Below are 23128 nucleotides of genomic sequence, written 5' to 3' on the forward strand. Positions count from 1 at the left end.
TAATGTTTATGGTTTTTTATTTTTTTCCATACAAATACTATTTTTTTCCATAGAAATACTATTACAGTAGACAGTTCTCTGCTTAAAATGTGCAAATTCATTATTTTATAATATCCACTGACCAAAAAGTCCTCTAAAATAAAATAAGAGAAAGCTAATTTAGAGTAAGACACTAAGTATATGGATGTAGCAGCAGGATTTCTATGAGTTCTACCATCTGGTTCATTGGGAGAGTTCGTTCTTCTGGCCTTAGTTACTCAAGCATCTGTCTCTGCCTAGAAGAATTGTTCATGGACTTCTTTATTAGAAAGTTCTATAGTTGAGCCAATCAGTTGGTCTTGCCGCTGGCCCATCCAACATAAAGGATTCCTGGCATGTTTTCTGAAAGAGAGGAAACATTTCAGAGCAATCTTTAATATAAGTTCATTTATTCCTGAAGACAGGGATCCTCAAACTTTGTGGTACTATGACCCTCAAAAATACTTAATACCTAACACCTCTTCCCAGTCTCATCTTCCCTCTATCCCAAAGCAGCTTCTTCCTGGGGGATGTCACACTGGGCCCCCATTGCAAGATTATCTTCCTGCAAGAAGTGCAATGTCCAGATTGCGTGGAGTGGATGTGCAAACTCACTGCCAGGATCTAGCATCAAATCCAGGAAAAGCCATCGCTGGAGAGAGACGAAGACTGTGCCAGGTTGCCTTGAGCAGTGCTCAACAGCAGGTTGGGGTCTTGCAGGAGCTGCTGGTATGAGCACAAAGGAGAGCCCAGCACTGGGAGCCCATGCATGGCCTGGTCCAGCCAGAGTGAGAGTGTGACACCCACCCCCGCTTAAAACCCACAGTTTGAGAAGCCTTGCCTTGAGACCCTGAGTCCCAACTTGGTGTTGGGAGGAAACATGTACCCTTACATGGTACCAAGCTCTCTGTCCTACCTGATTTTATTTAAGACTCTTCTAAATTAAAAAAAAGAAAAGTGAATGGGAACTAGCATGGTGCAAAGCATCAGGAATCAGTCTCCAGCAATACTTTTATTTCCATTAATGCTTCTGAACCTCACATACATCCCATAAGGATTCCTAGAAAATAAGAGGATGGGTGGCTACAGCCCAGAGTTTTGCTCGACTTCTGGCGTATGGGCCATGATGGGTGTGACCAACCATTTTGTAAAAGTGCAAATAGGCGTTCAACATTCCAGAAGTTCCCACTGTTCCAAAAATGTTGGGGATCTGGTTGGGAAGCAGCTGGAATTAACTTTGCTTTTTGTCCTTTCAGCAGCTCACAAGTTATTAAATGGAATGGAATATATTTCTGTTATGATAACCATCACAAGCAATTAGTTATCAAAATAGTACAGAGAATACTGATATATACTTCTTAACAGCTTTCCTCAAGCTGGTACACTCTAGATGTTGGGCACTTCAATTCCCCAGATATCTAGCCAGCACCAGGTTTGTACAGGATACTTCATGATGTTTTGGTTAAGGTTTTAAGCAGAAGAACTGAACATTTTTATTTTTATCTATGCAAGTAAATACATTTGAAAATGTCTAGTATGGATAGCCACATGCTCTGCATAACTAACAAAAAACTGTTTTCTACTCCTTTTAAACTCTTGAAGAATCTGGTTTTGTTTAAGTTTTTGCAAAGGACACACTGACACTGTGCACAATAGGCAGGTGAAGGTGCATCTAATTCTTGAAGTTTAATGCTTAGGCTTCTTGCTTAGAGCAGGGGTATTTGTACCACTTCTGTTTCATGAAGCAATGTATTTCCCCAGTTCTCCAGTTCTAGGACATACTGATCCAATGTCCAGTCCAGGCTTCTGCGCACATATTCTGCAAACACTGAAGCCACTTCTTGTGCTTCTAGTGAGCACTGAAAGTGTTGAAAGAGGCTTCTTGCAATCAGAGTGGCCCAGACTATCTCAGGAGGCCAAATATGACTGCCTCCACAATTAACTTCTCCTGTTGAAGGAAATTAGGGATGTCTCACACAAGCCTAATTTATATAAAACATTAACAAACTTTTTTAAAAGACAACCCAAAATACCAGCAGCAGCAACAACAACAACAACAATAATAATATCTCTGCATCAGTGCTGCTTTGAAGACGTTACCCAGCTTCAAAAAAGGTTTTCAAAAGGGCACCTTCTATGTGAATGGCACCTTCTTTCAAATTGGTTTAAAGGCCCAAATGTGAACAGAAAAGCTATGGCCACAGTGGAGAACTCCCAGGTCTGGAACTTGGGGCTGTGATGGCATGCTTGCATACAAGTTTTAAACCTGGTGGGAGTAGCTGGCAATTCCATTCATTCTTGGTCTGACATTATTTTCCATTACTGCAAAATGTGTCATCACTTGTGCACTAGACATCAGATGTTCTCCATTTCAGAGAATCATCAAAGCATAAAACAACAGTGTAGGCTTGAGCACAGCTGCGTTCAAGATTACATCCATCTCCATCTGTAACTTTGACTGTTATAAACACAGGGAGATGCGTCATGATCTTTTCCCATAATCGAATACATTTTTAAATACAGTAATATGAACTGGCATTATACAAACAAGCACAAGGTATGTACATATTGATTTGTACTTACTGTTTTGCCAGTTCCATGGATATTTGCTCTAAAGAACATCCTTTTGTCTCCGGTATAAAGATAATGACAAAAGCTAATGATGCTAGGCTCATCAGTGCATAAATGAAACAGATCCACGGTAAACCGATTTGGTCTAAAAAATAAAGAAATCTTGTTTGACTCAGACAAATTCTTAGACAAATAATCTGAGGTTGCCCAAGGTCTACTATAACATACACATTCTTAGTACACAGAATAACACCAAAAACAAAATCAGTTCAACATTGAAAAAACATTCAACAAATTTTATTTTTAAACATGTAGAAATCACTGGTTTACAAACTTTATCACAGTATATTATCAACTAGAAAAGGATATGAATTATTTAAAAATACTACTCTATTGTTGTAAAATATCATGAAATCTATATCAAAGAAGAATATAATTGCTTTATTTTCTGATTGATTGAAAATATAGCCTTTTCCAAAAGAAATAAATAACACATTTCCAAAAACCAATCCTTCACGTCTGGAATAATATCATATTTCCAATTTCTCAGAGTAATTCTTTTTGCAAAGTACCAATGTACAATGCCTAGTACAACCATAATTCCTCAAAGACAGACTCCAAAGTTTTGAGATATAATTCAACATCATGCTAACATCTTTAATATTTAGGGATTTCCCCATAGATCTACTTATCTATATTGAAATGCCATTCCAAAAGGATACTGATAGTATACAAGACCACATCATAGGGGTTATGTTTTCTTAAAAAATATTTATTTATTTATTGGGGGGTCTTTTTTTCCCCTTCTCTTCTTTGGGTTCTGCTTAGTTTTATTAGTCATTTATTAATGGTCTTTTGTAAGCATCATTTTATTGTTTATCTTGTGCATTTTTGTACAGGTAGTCCTCCTTTGGCAACTACAATTGGGACCGGCAGCTCTGTCATTAAGTGAAGCAGTCACTAAGTGGGAAATCACATGACTGTGACCGTGCTTATGATTTTGCTTCATCTTTTTCCCCACCCCCTTCCCCTTTGGGATGCTCACCCTGGCAGTGGGATAATTAGGAAGAAGGGAAATAACGTTTGTATTTACATTCATTGGAGAGGAAGGGATTACAAGAGAGGAAGCAGGCACACAATGGGGAATACACATCGAAAGCAATATGCTGGTACCAACTGTTTGTCTAGCACACTGGCAGCTGCAACCTGTGAGTTACTTAGGAGGCAAAATTAACCCTTTAGTGTGAAACTGATTAGGGTCTTGTGAGTTACAGGTAGCAGCTACAGCCCCCTAATTAAGGTAACAGAGCTGAGCCTGTTAACTTGCCCTCAGCACCTTTTGGGGAAGCACTGTGCTGCCACAAAAGCAGCTCAGGAAGAGATCAGAGAAAAGCAGCTCAGGAAGAAATTGCCTGTTTAAGCAACCTCTCTGCTCTGCCAGGGGAGGAAAAAGAAAAAAAATGGGTCAGGCACAGGACAATGCATACTGACTGACTCTAATAGCAAACGCATGACTGAGAGGGAGATGCCACGGAGATCATAAATGTGGGCCTTGGTTGCAAAATTATTTTTTTAGCACCGTTGTAACTTCGGTCGCTTCATGAGGCAGTTGGTAAGCGAGATCTACCTGTACTCTATTTTTTGTGACCTTGTATATATGGCATGGCTGCTGTTTGAGCAGATGAACTCCAAGTCTTTTACACTTTTGTGCTAGAAATGTAATATAATGTGAAGAACTGGCCCTACTGCGCTGAAAAGGCTGTTTTGATAATTTTGCCAAAACACCTTTTTGATTCATTGATCAGCTGATTCACAGGGCTTATATGTCACTCCAGTCAAAAACAACTCTGAATAACTTACATACCTTATTTACAAAAACAAGTCTAAAAATATACAAATAACAGTATCATACAAAACAAAGATACATAAAGCTCTACATTCATTAATCTCCAGATTACAGGAGGGAACAGCTCACAACACTCCCACCTCCAAGGCCTGCTGAAAAAGCCAGGTGTTGATGGCTTTTCTGAACCCTGGTTGTGCGTCTAGTGATCACAAACAACATTTACTGGGTACTCTGATTGTAAAAAGAGTCTAGGACACATTGCCAAAATGCTGAGCCGCTCTGTTAAGGTGATGGAAGCTTCCCAGTTGGTAGACAAGCCCTAAGTCACCCATCAACAACTGCCATCCTTGCATACAGCTGTGTGCAAAACAGCACTGGGCTATCTATACAATATCCCAATGATTAAGGTTCGGTGAAAGCCCATTCTTTTTGCTTTGAAAACACATTGCCAATAATGCTGAAAGTTATCCTGGGCATAAGAAATTGTAAGGATTTTCCATCCTAAAAACTATTTTCCCTTTTTTACTTTCATTCTAAGGGTGGTTTTGTCAGACAGTACTGAAAATATCATTGTGCCTACAAAAACCCTCTAGTCCAACTCCCTGCCCAGGACAGAAATCCTCCAGCGATGAAGTACCCACAATTCTAGGACCTTCTCAGATTCGTGAAATTCTGCTCAAATTTGCAACCATTTATCATATTTCTGCCTTTTCAAAGGATTATACTGAGCTGACAAAAAGGCTGATTATGCTCATTCCACAGTCACAGCAGTCTTACTTGTTATAGTCAAAAACGTTGATGAGATTAGGAGATTAACCCCCCAGTTCATGCTTGATGTGAAAGCAATTGCTCTTCCTCTGATCCCTCCAGGAAATATTTCACTTAACACCAGCCATGACACTGAAATAAAAAAATAAAATCAGTCAGCTAGTCAAATTTCACACTCTTCTAGCCTGATCTTATACTTCATAGTTCCATTAAGTTCTGGATTGTCAACTATACCAGGCATTCTAGAAGCAGCAGAATGAAAAGGCCCAGAGATAATAGGACTGGAACGTTTAATTTAAAAGGAGGCACTATTTTTTTTTAAAAAAAGATTACATAAAAGATCCAGTTACATTTTTTAAAAACCCAGCATGCCTCCCAAGCATGAAATGCTTGGATACTGTGACCAGAACATGAAAATAAAGCAGCTTATACTCTCTGGTTTAGTAAACAACAGATTTTTTGTTCCAGGTCTTAAATAGCAACCTTTCTCCTTTCGTACCTTGAAACTAACTACATTCTAAGCTGACCTATACAAAAGGTGTCCCTCTATGACCTTGAAGGACTACTTCCAAAGTAGGCACAGAGACCAAATGAAAGCCTTCTGACTTATCATCTCCATTGACTTAACTGAATTAGGTATATTTGCTGATCAGGGACAATGATTTATGTTCTTTCCTAAACATGTATCTGGGACACCCATTTATTAATTTTATTTTGGACCTTAAGCCTTGCCATTGTAATGTTTGGTTGCTTAGCTGCAATCTAAATAAAGTACTTAAAAAAACACCCTCAGTTTCCATTGTTTTTTACCTGTTGTGAGCCACCCAGAGTCACTTAGATGAGATGGGTGGCTATACAAATCAAATAAATCATCATCATCATCATCATCATCATCATCATCTAATTTTCCTTTTCTGAGGTGGAAAGTGGAGGAAATTTCAATTCAGAGTCATCTTCCTTTCAGATAAATAAGACATTACTATCTAGAATCACAGAACTGTGGAGCTGAAAGGGACAAGAAGAATTTTCACCCAGGCCTTTGGTGACGGAGAGTGAGACCCTCACTTCATCTCACCTGCCATCTTTTATCTTTTACTGATTTTATTGTAATTTCTTTGATTGTTGTGAGCTGCCCATAGTGATTGGGAGCCAGGAAGCATACAAGTTTAAAAAATTATTATTCTTGGTGGTGGTGGTGGTGGTCGCATAGTCAGCCAGATATTTAAACTGGATTTGGCATTTTTATCCCCTGTCAAGTCCTTTCCAAGGACCTGGGACAGGCAGACGTTATTGCTGTTGTTATTATTATTCTCTGGGATCTAACAAACATCTCTTCCCCTTATTAGTTCATGAAAGGAAGGGCTTACTCTAATCTATCATGGATATTCAAGCTACCACACTATTCATCACATCTGATTTGCTAACGGCCCTGAAGAAAGAAACAGACAGTTCTTGAAAGGATTCTGTGCAAGAACTAATATACAACTGTTGAGCCACTGTCAAATACTGATTATAGAAAAGAGTCATGTTAGTCTACGGTGGGAAAAAATCAGGAGGGGTCTGGTAGCATCTTTTCTGACTAAATAATTTTATTTAAAAAGGCATAAGTTTTTATGCATCTGATGGAAAAGATGCCACCAGACTCCTTGATTATTATTTTTTTTTTCCTTTTTTGGTCAAGTACTGAGAAGTGCTTTTTTTTTTTTTTTTTGGTCACAGATCTAGTGCCTTTATGATACATCAGTCAGAAGTTTCAATGACACCCAGTTTTCCAGCAGAGTATCAGTATGCCAGGTGGTGAATTTCTATCTAGAATGCAGAATTCTGTGGGTGGGGTTGGAAGAGAATAAGTCTCTTTAGGTAACCTAAAAATTGGCCATAAAGACTATTAAGAGGATGGATTCTCACTTTTTCAAAGTCGTTGTGCAGATTCTAATCTATGCCGAGATGTTGAGTACCAAATGAAACACTGGTAATGAGTTTGAGTGAATCAAATCCAAATAAAGTGTATGAAACAAAAATCTGGGACTAGGACTACAGATACTTTAAGTTTTCATTCCCACTTGACGCTCTGAAATATTACAAAAGAATCAAAAGATAATGAAGAAAAGGGTTTCTTGGATTTTAGGAGACATGAAGGGCAGTGGCCAAAGCTATGCTAACAAATGAAATTCTTCATTTTTAAAAGTACTGATGCATGCATTTATTATGCTGATAATAATTTAGAGTAACCTAGCCTAAAATAGAAAGCAAGAAGCAATTGCTGGATTGAATTTAATCACATTTAATTAATATAAATAGATAAAAACCTCCCATTCCTTTTATTATATATATATGAAAGATAAAACTACAAGAACTAATAATTAGAATGAGGAAAAAGGAAAGACATAAGGAAAGAACAAGCTAAAACTGCAAAAAAGAAAGAAAAAAGAAAAAAATTATAAAGAAATAACTTCCAATTTTCTTTTACAAGTTGTTACTATAATCTTTTACCACTTTCTGTGTAGCACAAATTAGAACAAAACTGACTAGTTGCCCACTTGTTTAATGTGGTTTTTACAATGCAAAGAGAGCTTTACATTACAAACCAATCAATGTCTATTTAAAAGTCTAGCTGGCTTCACACATAATTCTACATCATAAACCATAACTTACAAACCACAATGGCTTAGTGTCATGTGATCTGCAAATAGATCACATTATGGCTTTAATATGATGTGTGCCCCAGACACCTGTATCATTTCACCTGGTGTCCACAATAATGCAAAGGCAGGAGGTGTTGGTTTGATTAGGGGAAGGCAACGTGCCCTGGAGTATTAATGTTCCTGAGGAAATCTTCCTTGCTCTCAGCCAGGTTCCCTGCCCTGCCTAATTCTATTTATTTAGGTTAAGATTCTTTTAATTAAAAATATAATAAAGCTATAAAGCAAAGCATCTATTTATTTACTTTATTGTGTTTATTTCAGAAAGGCCTTTGGCACAACGTAGGCCATCCCTAGGCCAAACAAAGGTAAATGGGTGCAGCCCAATGTTTGATTAGAAGCTTATCCACTTATCCTGAGAAAAAGCAATGGTAAACTGAGGAGGTCAAGCACATCCTCCAGGACCTAGAGGAAATAATGGGATATGACATCACCAGTCTGTCTTCAAATAAATGGATGTTTTGTGACTGGCCATGCTCACAATGGCAACCATTTTCTGAACTGATCTATGGTAACCACCCACAACATATTCTTAAAATATAAAAACCCTCCAGCCTAGAAGTACTGTTTACTAAGAGGTCAGATATTGTAGCAGAAGCAGCTTCTGAGGGCCAAACAAGAAGCGACACAGTCAGCAATTACATTTATCTTTCATCTGGGACAGTGTTTCCCAACCTTGGAAACTTTAAGATGTGTGATTTCATCTCCCAGAATTTCCCAACGGTCAAGGTTGGAAAACCCTGATCTGGGGAATCCAACTGCTTGCAAACAGATTTACTTCCTAGGAGATTTAACACATTATACTGTCCTGGGCATATGAGCAAAACTTTTGCTTATTCAATTTTTGTTGTAGAGCTTGCATGTTCATTGACACCAGTCCATGCAGCTTACATTGATACAAAGATACAAGAGAAAAATATACAAAGCAATACATGTAATACTTACTTGGTCCAAGTCCTATGGAGAAAGCTGCAACATAAACAAGCAAGCTAGCCAAAGAGAGCCATTTCAGAGAGGTTTGCACTTCTGCGGGTTCAACTGCTACCTGGGATTCTGCTTGCATTTTGTCTCCTGCCAATGTTGTTCTGTTCTGATTCCTTATGTCCGCAATTTCATCCTTCCACCATGAACTTTTAACAGAGAAAGTCATGCCAGCAAAACGTTCCTTAAAAGTTTCATTAGTGAAGGTCACTGTTCCCACTCCCTGAAATAGGAACTCTTCCAAAGACTGATTTTTACAGACAGTGGTGACATTCACATGTATATTATGCATCACTAATCCTAAAGTGACCAAGGACACCGACATGAGGGATGAGCCAATACACAGAAATGTCTTGCTTCCTACTTGGTCCACAAAAAGAATGGCTGGAATGGTACTGATCACTTTAACTGCTCCAACCCCAGTTGAGGCCAAACTAGCCGCCGCGTTGCTCTGAAATCCAACTGATTTCAAAACGGTGGATGCGTAAAACAAGATGTTGGGCTGTCCAGTTGTTTGTACAAAAAAAACTAGAACAATCCCTATCAGCATCCGTGTTCTCATGTTGTCTTTCGAATGGAACAAATCCAGAAAATGATATTGGTGTTCATCTTTCAAGGAAGATTTGATCATAGTGAGTTCTTCAGTAGTGTCCAAAGATGTCCTGAGCTTTCCAAGTACTTTATTAGCAGCTTCATCAAAACCTTTCATAACCAGAAACCGAGGACTGGGCAGAAGAAAATATAAAGCAATTGTTTGTAAAATCCCCAGTGGAATAACAAGGCCGAACATGTACTTCCACCCATGGGAAACGTTAGCAAAGGCATAATTAGAAATGTAGGCAAAGAGAATGCCCATTACAATCATGAGCTCATTTAAAGACACAAGCAAGCCTCTTCTGTGCTGTGGGGCAATCTCGGCAATATACACACATGTTGCAGTTGAAGAAAGCGAGATAGAAATCCCAATCACAATCCGTCCTGTTATAAGTAGTCCGTATGAGGCGAAAATTATCAGAATCAGACTGCCCACAACTAATAAACCAGATGACAGCATAATGGTAAGTCGCCTCCCATATTTGTCTATCAGGATCCCACCAGTTAATGAAGCGAACAAGGCACCAACAAGAAGTGCGCTTACAATTATCTCTTGTTGTCGGCATGAAAGCGTCAGGATGCTAGTTAACTGAAGAAGAGCTCCAGAGATAACTGCAAGCTCATAACCCATCAAAAATCCACTGATGGCAGCAATGATGGATGACAGGAGAGTGAACATCCCACAACCTGGAATTAAAGGATATGAGAAAAATCAACTTAGTTTTCTAGCATCAGTAAACATATCTTAGAACCCATACTCGTCCAAGATGCGCAAGCAGTTAAAATGGAGAATTCTATAAAAAGTGTCTTAAACAGATTAACCATTTTTATTATTATTTCAAAAACCACCATGCTGAATTAAGAATTAAGCTAAGTAAGCAGTTAGTCACGGTGAAGCTGTGGCAGAGCATCCTGGATCCAGAATGGAACTTGGGACTGCTGATGAGTGGAGCCCCACCCAGTATTGTGGGTCATAAATAGAGATTCCATGGTGGAATGTGTTGGTCACAGGTTGAAATGGTGTATCTAGAGACAGTATTCACAGCAAAACACTTTTTATGTCCCACTGTTAATTTTTTTGCCAAAACATGGGTCACTCAGAATAATGCACAATTGGAAACCTGAGATATAGAGCTAATACCAAGGTACCTATTTTATTATAGAAGTGATTCTTTTCTTTTCCTTTTCTTATTTTTAAAGAATTTTCCACAAGCTTTTTCCACCTTTAGATTTAAAATATAGGAAAGGACCTAGGATAATTATGCTAGAACTGCTACTCTACAACATGAATTTATATGTGGTTCTAATTTATGCAATCTGAAACTGTTCAAATAATACTCTGATACTATTTATCTGCACTGGATTGCGTGGAAATAAATAAAAAAAAATTTTTTAAACAAGGAAATTAGAACACATCCCAGAAAAGACATCACAGGAGAGATGTACAGACACATTGGTATAAAAACTATTCAAATAAGAGGTTGCAGATTATTTTCCATATTCCATCTAAACTAAGAATGTACCAAATCTTGCAAATTAAAAAAAATACATATACAATAATTTTGCTGAACCAGACTGTCTTGTAAGTCTCATGCACCTGCTTAACCATATGGCTTGAATTACATACTGTTTATTATAAAGCTTTTTCCTACTCTTGCTGGTAGTCCACACTACTTTGAATATTTAGAAATTAATTTAATTTCTGATTTTGAAGGAGAAACTCTGAGGAAAAGAATTAAAAAGTTATTTAACTGTGCTAGTTGGACATGTTCAAGACATATTTTAATATCCACTTTGAGCTGATCTTTCTAGGGACTAAATTGCATGTTCCATTAATAGCATTGCTATTAAACAATGTGCTCAGGAACAGCCACACGTCACCATGTTCATCATGTAGGAGAAGGAAGAGATGGAGATGCTAGAATACAAGAATAATGGCTAAAAACAGTTAACAGGAGAAGAGCTGGCTACTTTTTCATGCATCATTGCAATTTATTTTTAAGTAGGTAATTACTCAACATAGAGCCCATACTCTTTGCTAAACATTCTTTCTTAGATGTTACATGTTGACCTCTTCATTATTTTTGGTTCCCAAGTCTATTCTATTGTTTAATTCCTTCAGGTTTCCTTTCATTTAATCATCTCTTACTATATTTCACTTAGTTTAATTTTGTTAATAATAAATAACTGTAACAGTCAATTCATCAACACAAACAGAAAGAGTAATAACAAAGTATATTGTATTGACCTTAATTCTGCCAACTGTTTTTTAAGTATACATCTATTACAGTAAAAACAAATAACACTTTTATTTCTTATACTACTTGCTATTAGAATTCTATATTTTATTAGCTATCATTTGAACTACTTACCATTTGAGATTGGTGTATTTATTAATTTAAATAAGTTATATAGTTGCCCATCTTACCATAGTGACTCTAGGTGGTAAACGCAGGATTAAAACCAAAAAATAACACAGTTTACAAAAATAACACCCAAAGCAATAATAGAATACATGCCCAAGGACTAAAAATCATTCCACTTTCCAGTCAATGAAAAACAAGAACTAGATAAACCAGTCAACAGGGCTTGCTTAACCTCCCAGCTCAAATGCCTGAGGGAACACCTTTAACACCTTATGAAAGACCAACAGGGTCAGGGCCATCTGGATCCTCGGGGGCGGGGGAAGGTGATGCTGCAGCACAGAAGCTATGATTCCTAGGTCCCACAAGATGACACTGCCTAATAAAAGAGACCTGGAACATGCCAACCCTGCCAATTCTGACAGGATGAGCAGAGACAATCTGAGACAGGTAGTCCTGCAAATAACCTAACCCTGTGCCATGTAGGGCTGTATAGGTGACGATGACATGTTTAATTGCATTCAGAAGCCCACTGGAAGCTAGTGCAACTCTTGGTGGTGTTAGATAAGCATATCCTGGGACACCCAAAACTGCCCACATCAGTGCATAAGTCTTTTTCATAAATGGTCCTTAGTGGAACTATGGCATTAGAAAAAGTTGCTGGTATAGCAACTTTCTATGGCTATACCAGCAACTTCTAGAAGTTCTATTAGAAGTTCTAAAAAGTTCTATGGCATTAGAAAAAGTTGCTGGTGTAGTAAAGTATTGTCCGGACTTCCTTTACTCACCTCTCTGTTTGCTACTGCCAGCTATTTCATCACAGGATGGGAAAGCATATGATTTGGCTAGATGAATCATAGTCTGGGGATGAGAAAGGCCAGCAATATGGAAACGGAATAAACAAGCAGTTGCCTACTTGGTCTAATGACACTGTAAATAACTAATGGAGAAAAGTTTTATAAAGTTCACCAGAGATTTTTTTTTTTTTTTGCAGAGTCAGATAAATAAAAAATTAACATGATGGACAACTGACAATAAATATCTCAGTCAATAGTTATCAAGGTGAATCAAGAACAACAAACTAAATCTGTATTTCAAAGTAGAAGAAAAAAAAAGAATCAATTACAGCATCTGGATTAGGGCATACAGTACATTATCCTACAAGAGGTTCTCACGTTTAGGAGTGGGAGTTTGGCCAACAAGCAAATTTGAAGACAAAGATTTTGAAAGGCATGGGAGAAGAAAGTGGAGGGGATGAATGTGATCTGGTATGGTTCCAGTTTCCTGTATATGCTATGTCATTAAAATCCACACATTAAGCTATTTATTTATTTATTTATTTATTTATTTAAGTGTATTATAGCTGCCCACTCCAGCAGACCCTACTCCCTACTCCCCCACTGAGAATGATGGATTCTTAAGACATCAGGTAGTACAGAATTAAGCACTTAGGAATTAATAAAGTACAAACAAAATTGATGTATTGTCGAAGGCTTTCACGGCCGGCATACGATGGCTGGCGTGGGTCTTCCGGGCTGTGTGGCTGTGTTCTTGAAGTTTTGTTTCCTAACATTTCGCCAGCACCTGAGACCGGCATCTTCAGAGTGCAGGAGCACAGACAGGAGCAGTTCTCTCTGTGCCCAGGGTGATGTGACCCTTCTGTGGGTATTTACAGAGATCTGAGGGGGGGAGGGGGGATTGGGGGTGTGTGGGGGGGGTTGGGTTACTGAGTGGCTGCTTGTTTTGGTGTCACCATCTGTGTGTATCTTCCTGGGGATTAGGCAGGGTTTTTTCTTCTATTGAATTGTTAACGAGGGGCTGCTGGGGGTGATTAGCAAGTTCATTGTGTGAACTGTTCACATGTCCTGGTGGCTGAGCTGAGTTCGTTGACCTTTTGCAGGCTGTATTTTTCAGGATTGATAGCCAGGTTTTGTTGATTTTTAGACTCTCCTCTTTTTTATTGAAACTGTGCCGGTGTTTGTGAATCTCAATGGCTTCCCGGTATAGCCTGGTATAGTGGCTGTTGGTGCTGTCCAGTATCTCTGTGTTTTCAAATAGGATTTTGTGTCCAGTGTGCTTGAGAGCATGTTCAGCTACTGCAGATTTTTCTGGTTGCTGTAGTCTGCAGTGTCTTTCGTGTTCTTTTATCCTGGTATGGATGCTGCGTTTTGTGGTCCCGATGTATACTTGCCCGCAACTGCATGGTATGCGGTATACTCCTGCAGCGGTGAGGGGTTCTGTGCTCCTGCACTCTGAAGATGCCAGTCACAGGTGCTGGCGAAAGGTTAGGAAACAAAACTTCAAGAACACGGCCACACAGCCTGGAAGACCCACACCAGCCACAAACAAAATTATTTATTTATAATGTAAATTTCTGCCAAACTCAACAATGACTCTAAGCAGCATACAAATTAACATTACATTAACTGTCACCCTTTCCTAGGACAACTGAGTTGTAAAGGATCTGAACCATCTCCTTTCTTTTCTCCCTACCTTACAAGCAGATTCTTGACCAAAAACAGCATCTTCTCTCTTAGACTTACATAAAGTCGTGTAAGCGATTTATCACAAAATTAATCCCTGCTTCTTTCATTTGTATTGCATGTTCCAAAGTTTACTAACATCTAGGCAATAAATTTAAAATGAAGGCACTTGCATTTGTTCTTGTACAGGCACGTTTAGCTGCCCATGCGAACTTGCAATATCTTAGATTTGTACGTACATTTAGACCACTGCCCCCCCCCACACACTTATTGCATAGCTTTCTTAAAATATGAACTTTAGAGAATGAAGTCTGAAAAGGTTTTCCTGGACATGATCTAAAACTAAACTCCTTAAATGCACAGCAATAGAATTATCCCAACGGCTCCATTGGGATCTATACTGTTTATACTGTTCCTGCCCTGCTGGTCTCTCCTTCTCCAGCACAAAGGTGATTCCTTGTAATTTCAAGAGCATTTTCAGCCTGAATTATTAGAAGGAGAATTCTGGACCTTCCAGCTTCTGTACAAGCCAAAACTTTTCTGAATCTGTTTTTGACAGTTGTCTGCTTTTATTTTTAATATTTCCTTCAGCTGTTCACAGGACTCACCCTTTCTTGAACCTCTTTGCACCTTGATTTCAGTCGCTGGAGCCCATAACCCTGTTTGAGTTTGAAACATTCTGCAGGTCCACGCAGGCATTCCTAAGAGTGCTCTACGTGCAGCTACCCTTGAAGAGTATCCAGAAGCTACAGCTGGCACAAAATGCAGCAGCGCGGACAGTTTTGAATGCCCCTAGGAGGGCACATATAACGCCTCTGTTACGCGAGCTGCATTGGTTGTTGGTTTGCTTCTGGGTCCAATTCAAGGTGTTGGTTATCACCTTTAAAGCCCTACACAGCACAGGACTAGGTTATCTGAGGAGCCGTCTCACCCCGTTATATCTGCCTGCCCCACTTGGTCTGGCAGAAGGGACATGTTGTGGACCCCACCAGTCAAGGAATTTCAGCTGGCAGGATCTAGGAAGAGGGTCTTTTCTGGCATCGCCCCTACCCTGTGGAACAGCTTGCCACCTGAGGTCCAGGCTGCCCCCACTCTCCTGGCCTTCCAAAACAGTGTGAAATCATGGCTATGCCAGATGACCTGGGGGCCTGATGAGGGCTTGCATTGTTGGAATTGGCTGGTGGGATGATTGATACTGCTCCCCCTCATCATCTTGAAGTGTATACAGTATTTTTATATAGGATTGTTGTTAGTTATTTTTATATGGATATTTATATTTTTATTGTTTTTTACTGTTTTGGATTTTAATTGTGAGCTGCCCAGAGTTGCCCTCTAGGGGAGATGGGTGGCATATAAATTTAATTAATAAACGAACAAACAAATAAATAAGGGAATATTACCTGAGCAATGATTTAGTGAGACAATGGCTATAACTGTAACAGAAAGGTGGTTTATGTACAGGAAGAGAGGCAAAGCCTCGCACCTAGCAAGCTACTTCCTACCAGGAGGAGAGTCTGAGAACATGTGCTCCATACATGGAGGCCTGCAAAGAAAAAGGCAAGCAAGTGACCTCAGATTCACAGTCTCTTGGGCAGAATGATAAGCAAAAAGGGGGCAAACAGTACACCCTTCCCTGACTGTCAACATGCTACTGCCCTCTCTTGGTCAGTAAGTCATGAGATGCTGAAGAGTCAACCCCCTCCAAGAGTTTGCAAAGATAGATAAGTATGAAGATATATAGCAAATAGTAGCAGAGTAAACTACATTTAGTTCGATTTTCTTTTGGCTTTAATTTCTCTTTCTCTCTACTTACTTCTTTTTCTGTTTTACGTAACATTCTTACCTCAAAAGGAAATATGCTGGTGGATGGATGTACATACCTATAGTCACAATGGTGTCTTGGTTTAAGGAAGTTTCAAATGTAGAATTAAGCATGCTCATTTAAAAAATCAGAGCTGGCAAATTATCTTTGTTTGGTTCTTTTACCCATATATTCTTATATGGGTAAGAATATCATTCTTACCCATATTCATACAATATAATGTAAGAACTATAAAGGCACTTTAGTTGTTTGACTGGTATCTCTCCCTTCAGGAGTGAAAAGCAGCGTACACAGGACACTCTCTTTCAATTTTGCCCCACATCAACCCTGTGAGGTAGGTTGGGCTAAGAGAGACAAGCCCAATGTCACCCAATGATCTTCCATGGCGAACAGTAGACTTGAATCTGGATCTTTTTAGTGCCGGTCCAACACCTTCACCACTACAGCACACAGGCAATGACACTGAGGAGAAGCATTAATTGTGTACTTAAAAGTGAAGAAATGCATATGGCCATTTGAAGGAAGAGGGGGCTATAGAGAAGTTCAGAGCCTTAAATAACCCAGCTGTGTTATTGCCAATGAACTCAACATGCTCCTAAGATAACATCTTGTTTCTCCTCCTCGTGAGGCTAGAATGACTCTGTTCCACCTAAGCCCCATTGCCATTCCATCATTTGAATGAAGAGACAGAAATCAATAGACTCTGGCAACTAATTCTTTCTCTTTCCATCCCACCTACCCCTGTTCACCCTGAGTTACCCAACAGGCTTTCAGAGGAAGAAAGGAAATGAACAGTTTAACTTCTAACTTGCTAACCTGAGTAGAGCCCCAATATCAACAACATACTGTGATCTGTCATGTACCTGACAATGTCTCCTCAAGTCCATCTTACTCTTACATCTGCAGTCTCAGTCGGGCAGTATAGATAGGTTTATCAGATCTATAGGTAGGCTCGATTTGGACTCATAGATTAGAACTAATTGTCCAAAAGGACGATAACAGAAACAGAACAAAGCGAATGAGGAGGAAGAGCAGCAAAAAAAAAAAAAAAGTACTGGGAAGAAATGACATTTATAACACAATCCATATCTACTCATAAATAACATTCATTTTAAATGTATTTAGGATAGCAATCAATATAAGAGTCAGATACCCAATATTTGTCCATGAAAACTTTCTTCAGAAGTTTTAAAACAATATATGTATGCATGTATGTATGTATGTATGTATGTAAGTCATTCCTCTTCTCTCAGCTTCCCTCATTTCACAGGACTGTTGTAGGGAACACATGTTTTGGAATAGACTTACAAACTCTAACATTCTTTTAAACAAAATACAGGACATTAATGAAAAGTCTTAAAAAATCTGATCTAATTACACTTAAAATCCCTTCCTATGCATTCATTCCTAATATAAATTATAATTAACAGGTAATGTTGTTCCTTATGGTAGATGCAGTAAATTAAAAAGATAAAGGGATTTTACATACAACAACCCACCTTTGTGTATGCATACATATATTTCAAATGCAAGTACTTGCAAAATTAATGCCTACAACGCTTCTTTCTGCAGTCATATATGGTCACTGGGGATGAGGAGCCTTTGAAATAACCCAAAATCTAACCAGTTTATATTGCAGATTTATGAAACAAGCCACTATCAGAGCACCATTGCATTTACAGTGGTGCCTCTAGCTACGAACTTAATCCGTTCCGTGACTCTGGTTGCAACTCGAGTTGGTCTCAAGTCGAGGTAAAGTTTCCCATAAGGTTCAATGTAAATCCGGTTAATCCGTTCCGCCCTCCGAATTTGGTCGCACCACGAGGCAAATTTGCCCATAAGGTTCAATGTAAATATGGCTAATCCGCCCTCCGAATTTGGTTGCACCCCGAGGTAAATTTCCCCCATAAGGTTCAATGTAAATACGGCTAAACAGTTCTGAAACATATGCATTTTATTTTTAAACCTCAAAAACCTTCCAAATGCCACAAAAACCTTCCAAACGCCACAAAACACACCACAAGCCTCACCGAACGTCTCGTTACCGCAATCTCGCCCACAGGAAGCCGCAACCGCGTGGCAGCAGGGAAAATGGCCGCGGATCCGGTTCGTAAGTAGAAGCGAGTTCGTAAGTAGAGGTAAATTTTTGGGGCTGGAGCTGGTCATATCTCGAAAAATTCGTAAGTAGGGGCGTTCGTAAGTAGAGGTACCACTGTACTACATTCTCAATTTTTTTTTCCTGGAGACCTAGTTATTTTACTTGCATGTAACTGCTTATAAGGTACTGAATAATCTAAATCTAAACCACATTCAGACCATTACCAACAGAAGGAATTTTGACCTTCATCCAAGCCTAACATCTGAGAATATCAGTCTTGGGTAGATGCTGGGCCCCTCAAACTCAAAAGGGTCAGTATCCATTGAATGACAGTGTGGTGTGTCTTTAAATGAAAGCAAAGGATACCTTCCATTTGTCTAATAACAGCATGTTATTGCTAACCTTAGCAACAACATGCTGGCTGGGGAATTCTGGGAGTTGAAGTCCACACAGCTTAAAGTTGCCAAGGTTGAGAAATGCTGGTAAAGAAGACCATTAGCCAGGAACAAACCCAACCAATTCAATGTATACCTCCCTTCCCTCCCACTACCAGAATACTGTTATGGAGAAGAGCCAAGGACTGAGATGGTTCAGTAATGGCGGTGAGGAGGGAAGTCAGGAGCTGCAGCACACGTTAAGAGATGCAGGCAATGGAGACATGAGACCTTTTCAGCTAGGGATCCCTGAAATCTGGAGATGGCCCAGGTCCCACTAACACAGAAAGGTGGATTTCTTTTTCTTTTGGCTAATGACCTGCTTCCCCTGTTAATCCCCTGTGCCATTTTCTATGGAATTCTAAGTCCTTTGCTTACTTAAGGGAGCAAGCTGATTCTGTCCATGTTCTTTAATTGAAAACCATAGCTTTCTGCCATAGCCCACCTTTGCAGGCAACCACAGTTTAAATCTACACCATCTGCAAATGGACTAACAAGGCCAGCTGCATCTGCTAAAACCTGTGTTTCTTTAGCAGCAAACTGAACAATCAAAGGATGATCACCTTGGTTTGTTGTAAATTGTTTGTTGTTAAATTGTTGTAAATTCACTGTGCCTGGCTTTCAAAGATCTGACAAAATCAGTTGCAATGATCATCGAAGTGTAGCATAAATCACAGTTGTATTTCCTGACTAAAGTTCTGAAAGACAATTTTGAATACCTAACCATAGGAGCACATATTTTCACAATGTGTTTTGAATGAAACAAATCAACTGGATTTTTTAGCGGAGACTGCCCCATTTGTCTGGACTGATTGGACCTATTGAGGTTATCAGGACACATCTTGCTTCTGAACCAAATGGTGGTTAGTTCAAAATCACAGGAGGAACTGCATAGCTGACTGTGGTTTAGTCTTTGGAAGCCTCCAGTTTCAGTCTGACTGTGTGTCCTGCTAATATTTTTTCTTAATTTCTGCTAAAAATTGAACCTCGTCCTTGAAACTGTCATTCTTGACTCCTTTGCAACTCTATGCTGAAAGTGCTCCATGAGACATTGGGCAGAACTTAATTTTAGGCCGGGAGTAGCGTGCCATGTTCTTTAACTAATTAGCTAATCTAGCAATTGCTCAAGGTTAATCAATCATACCCTTTAGTCCTTATCGCACTAACACAAGTTCTCTTCCATCCTCCCACATTCCTTGCTACAGACTGTTAAGAGACGGTATTTTATGAATTCACTGGCTAGAATAGAAGCACTTCATAAAAGGATTTGTATATGTATTGAAAACAGTCATCTGCACAAAGCCATTCCAAGTATCTCAGCTGTCACATGGAAGTTAAATCCTCAGGATCAGCACATTGTGAATGAATATACCACCCCATGTAGCTTTTTTGTGTTACTTTTGGAAATCTGCAAAAGACCAAGTAGGCATGCACATCTGGGATAAACAAAATGAAACAACAATGACATTGTGGTCTTAAGGGTTTTTAAAAACATAGATAATACCAGTCTTGCTGTGTTCAGAAATCAGAGCCAAAATCACCAACACACACTTGGAAAGACAACCATATTCGGATGAGGAATAGAAGCTTCAAGAGTGGCCGAAGTTGCTTCCATGGTGTATTGCAAAGAGCATAACAGCCATTCTAGGCTATAATATATCTTCTGATAGTTCAGGTGCCTTGACCGTCCAATGAAACCAGGAAATAAAATAACTGCAAGATAAACAGTCCACACCTTACAGTCAAAATGTTGCAAAGGCCATTCAAGATGAGATCAAAGTGGTATAGCAGATGGAGACTCACTTGGACCAGGTGAAATGGTATTAAAACGTAGCTACTATCGCTTTAATGAGAGCCAGTTTGGTGTTGTGGTTAAGGCATCAGGCTAGAAACCAGGAGACCGTGAGTTCTAGTCCGGCCTAAGGCACCAAGCCAGCTGGGCGACCTTGGGTCAGTCTCTCTCCCTCAGCCCTGGGAAGGAAGAAATGGCAAACCACTTCTGCAAAACCTCACCAAGAAAACTGCAGGGACTTTCCAGGCAGTCACCAGGAGTCAAGACTGACCCAAAGACACCCAGAACATCCCCCCCCCACACACACACACCTATCAGCTTTGCCCACCACACAGAATGTTGCCAGGCTAAAACAGAATAGGCAGAATTCTTCCCGTTTGCCTCTTCTGGCTTCTTGACAGAATGGTGAAACACCAAAGGGCTACATGTGCATATTGACACCGTGACTTCCAATACGTCCCTAAAGAAAACCAGGAACGAGAAACCTGGGTGACAAAACGATTGCAAAGTTTCCGAGCTATTTTGTTTGTTAATATGTATTTTGCCCCTTGTGTTTTTCTATTCCTGGAAAGTCACAGGCACGCGTATCTGCCCCTCTGGGTCTGCAGGTATACCGGCGCCTCGGACTCTGCTGCTTTACCTGCTTGAGCCGGAGGCTCGGGGAGGTTCCTGCACGGGGCACCCTCTTCCCTCTCGCTCTGGTTCTTCGGGCTGAGGTCCTCCTTGTTCTGCCCAGGTGACATGGCTGGAGCCTGAGAAAGCCCAGGGGCGCTCCGAGGCTGAATGCCTTTACAGGAGGGCCGCCTTACCCTGGCGCTCCCGACGGGCGTTGCGTCCCGTCGCCCTGCTCATGGCAGCGGGATGAAATCTGAAAGTTCCTAAGAGATCCGCGAGCAACTTTTCTTTCTGTTACCGCAGGCTTTGCCCTTTTCGGTGACCCGGCCTGTTGCTATTCTGGCAGAGCCTATCAGCAGCGCGAAAGGGAGGGATTTCTTTCAGACGCATTGTTTTCACTTTAAACAAATAGCTGAGAACTGGGGAACGGGAACGCGGAGCTCAGCCGGCGCTCTGGAGCTGTTAGCATTAAGCCGTTTCTCCACAATGACTGTTTTACCCTCGCTCCCATTTTTTTCCCCCTCGTGTATGCGTGTGTGTGTGTTAAGAGCTGAAGTACTTGCTAGGCCTACACAAACAAGCGAACAAACCACGTACGCACGCACAGGGCACCGTCTGATATCCATTTTGTTGCCATTATGAGCAATTAAAGAAATGAAGGGAAAGAGTCACTTAAGGCAAATCAAATGGCTGACGGTCTGGCTCTTTTTTCCTTTTTCAATAAACAGTGCCATGCTTGCAAGAAAGAGAAAGCAGAGCTCCCAATATCTGAGAAGAAAATGGGGATGCTTATAACCAGTTCAAAAATGGATTATTTCTGTAAAAGTTTAAATCCGTTACAAATATGTTTTGCAGAGGCAAAAGTAGGATGTGGGTGTATATATACTATGGTTCTAGATTCTGCTGTCCTGCAAGTACATGGGAAGATAATGTTGTTTACAATATCTCAGGATTGATATAAGTAGTATTACTTCCTGAATAACCCACAATTGTTTGGGTTCACACATAACCACAAAGCTATAAGCCAGGGATTACAAACCCCAGTAGTTGGTTATATTTCATAAAGCAAAAGCAGACTCCCTCAGTGAGGTGTGCCAGCCAGCCAGTAACATTGAAGTACTAAGTTTTCAGGGAGGTAAACAGTCATATGGACAACAATTACAAGAATATAAAAACCAATATAGAAAAGGGAACTCATCCCTCAAAATATCCCCCCCTCCCCCCGCTGTCCCCATGCACTCAGTCATAATGAAATGATGGTCATGGGGAACTAGATTTCTAATAGCCACCCAAACAGATTTCAGATGAGGAAATCTGAGCAAATCAAGCTTACATATTGCAAGTGTTGAATGTGGGTCTTGGTGTAGCTTTACCACCCATTCTAAATTTGGATCCATGCATGCTGCCAGCTTTGAATATACAGGAGCAACTGGAAATCACAATGCAGGGATGTCTGTAAAGATGGTCAAAAAAGGTCAAGATGATGGCCATGATTGTGTGATTGAAGCCCTGTAGCTTTTCACACACGTCACATGCACAGTGCATATAAAAAGGGGTGGGGATTTGATCACACCATCCCAGTGGCTATCTTGACATTTTGACACACACATGCTCCTCCAGTGCTCCTGTCAGGATGTATTACATTTTGTTTTCAGTTGCAATTAAGCATAGGAGACTATGATTGCAGATCCATTCAGTGTCATCTGTAGAGGATTTATAGGAGCAATCTACTGGTGAAATTAAGCAGCGAATGACGGAAGTACTGAAATCAACAGACAAGTGAGGAACATCAAAATGAACAAGAAGCAGTTGCTTAAGAGGAATTTAATTCTACTTCCCATGTGATCTCATTTCCTATTATTTTTCAAAGAGCGATTCAAAGGAAAGGTTCACCTATAACATATATCCTCAGCAAATATTTTCCGCATCTCTCCGGATGAAATACTTTCCTCAACCCAATGGGTTGTTAATACTTTTTTCTTAAAATCAATAAGCATACTCAGATGCAATTCAATTCTTTTCCTTCCTCCCCTACTTTCTG

General features: G+C 39.9%; 1 protein-coding gene across 2 annotated transcripts; it reads right to left on the reverse strand.

Annotated features, from left to right (window-relative positions):
• Positions 1 to 21408, reverse strand: SLC2A12 (solute carrier family 2 member 12). 2 transcript variants are annotated; one of them, XM_088141051.1, is made up of 6 exons: positions 21113 to 21408; positions 12632 to 12704; positions 8851 to 10167; positions 5213 to 5335; positions 2602 to 2734; positions 1 to 381 (listed from the first exon to the last, which is right to left on the reverse strand). In XM_088141051.1, the coding sequence occupies exons 2-6, from the start codon at positions 12699 to 12701 to the stop codon at positions 276 to 278; spliced, it is 1749 nt and encodes a 582-aa protein (XP_087997177.1). In that variant the 5' UTR covers positions 12702 to 12704; positions 21113 to 21408; the 3' UTR covers positions 1 to 275. The 2 variants fall into 2 exon arrangements, with proteins under 2 accessions (XP_087997177.1, XP_007425544.1); XM_007425482.3 differs by lacking the exon at positions 12632 to 12704.
• Between the last annotated feature and the right edge of the window lie 1720 nt (positions 21409 to 23128).

This window comes from Python bivittatus, unplaced genomic scaffold, assembly GCF_059951505.1.
Source record: "Python bivittatus isolate LINGU-HERP-01145 unplaced genomic scaffold, Pbiv_v1 ctg000020_np1212, whole genome shotgun sequence".
NCBI lineage: Eukaryota > Metazoa > Chordata > Lepidosauria > Squamata > Pythonidae > Python > Python bivittatus.

Excerpts from the sequence above, each read along its gene's own strand:
- SLC2A12 (XM_007425482.3), bottom strand. The coding sequence starts at position 21,215 with ATGTCACCTGGGCAGAACAAGGAGGACCTCAGCCCGAAGAACCAGAGC. Across the intron at positions 2,735-5,212 it reads AACGTTTTTGACTATAACAA|ACCAAATCGGTTTACCGTGG; the intron begins GTAAGACTGCTG and ends TTTATTTTTTAG. Across the intron at positions 382-2,601 it reads TCCATGGAACTGGCAAAACA|AAAACATGCCAGGAATCCTT; the intron begins GTAAGTACAAAT and ends CCTCTCTTTCAG.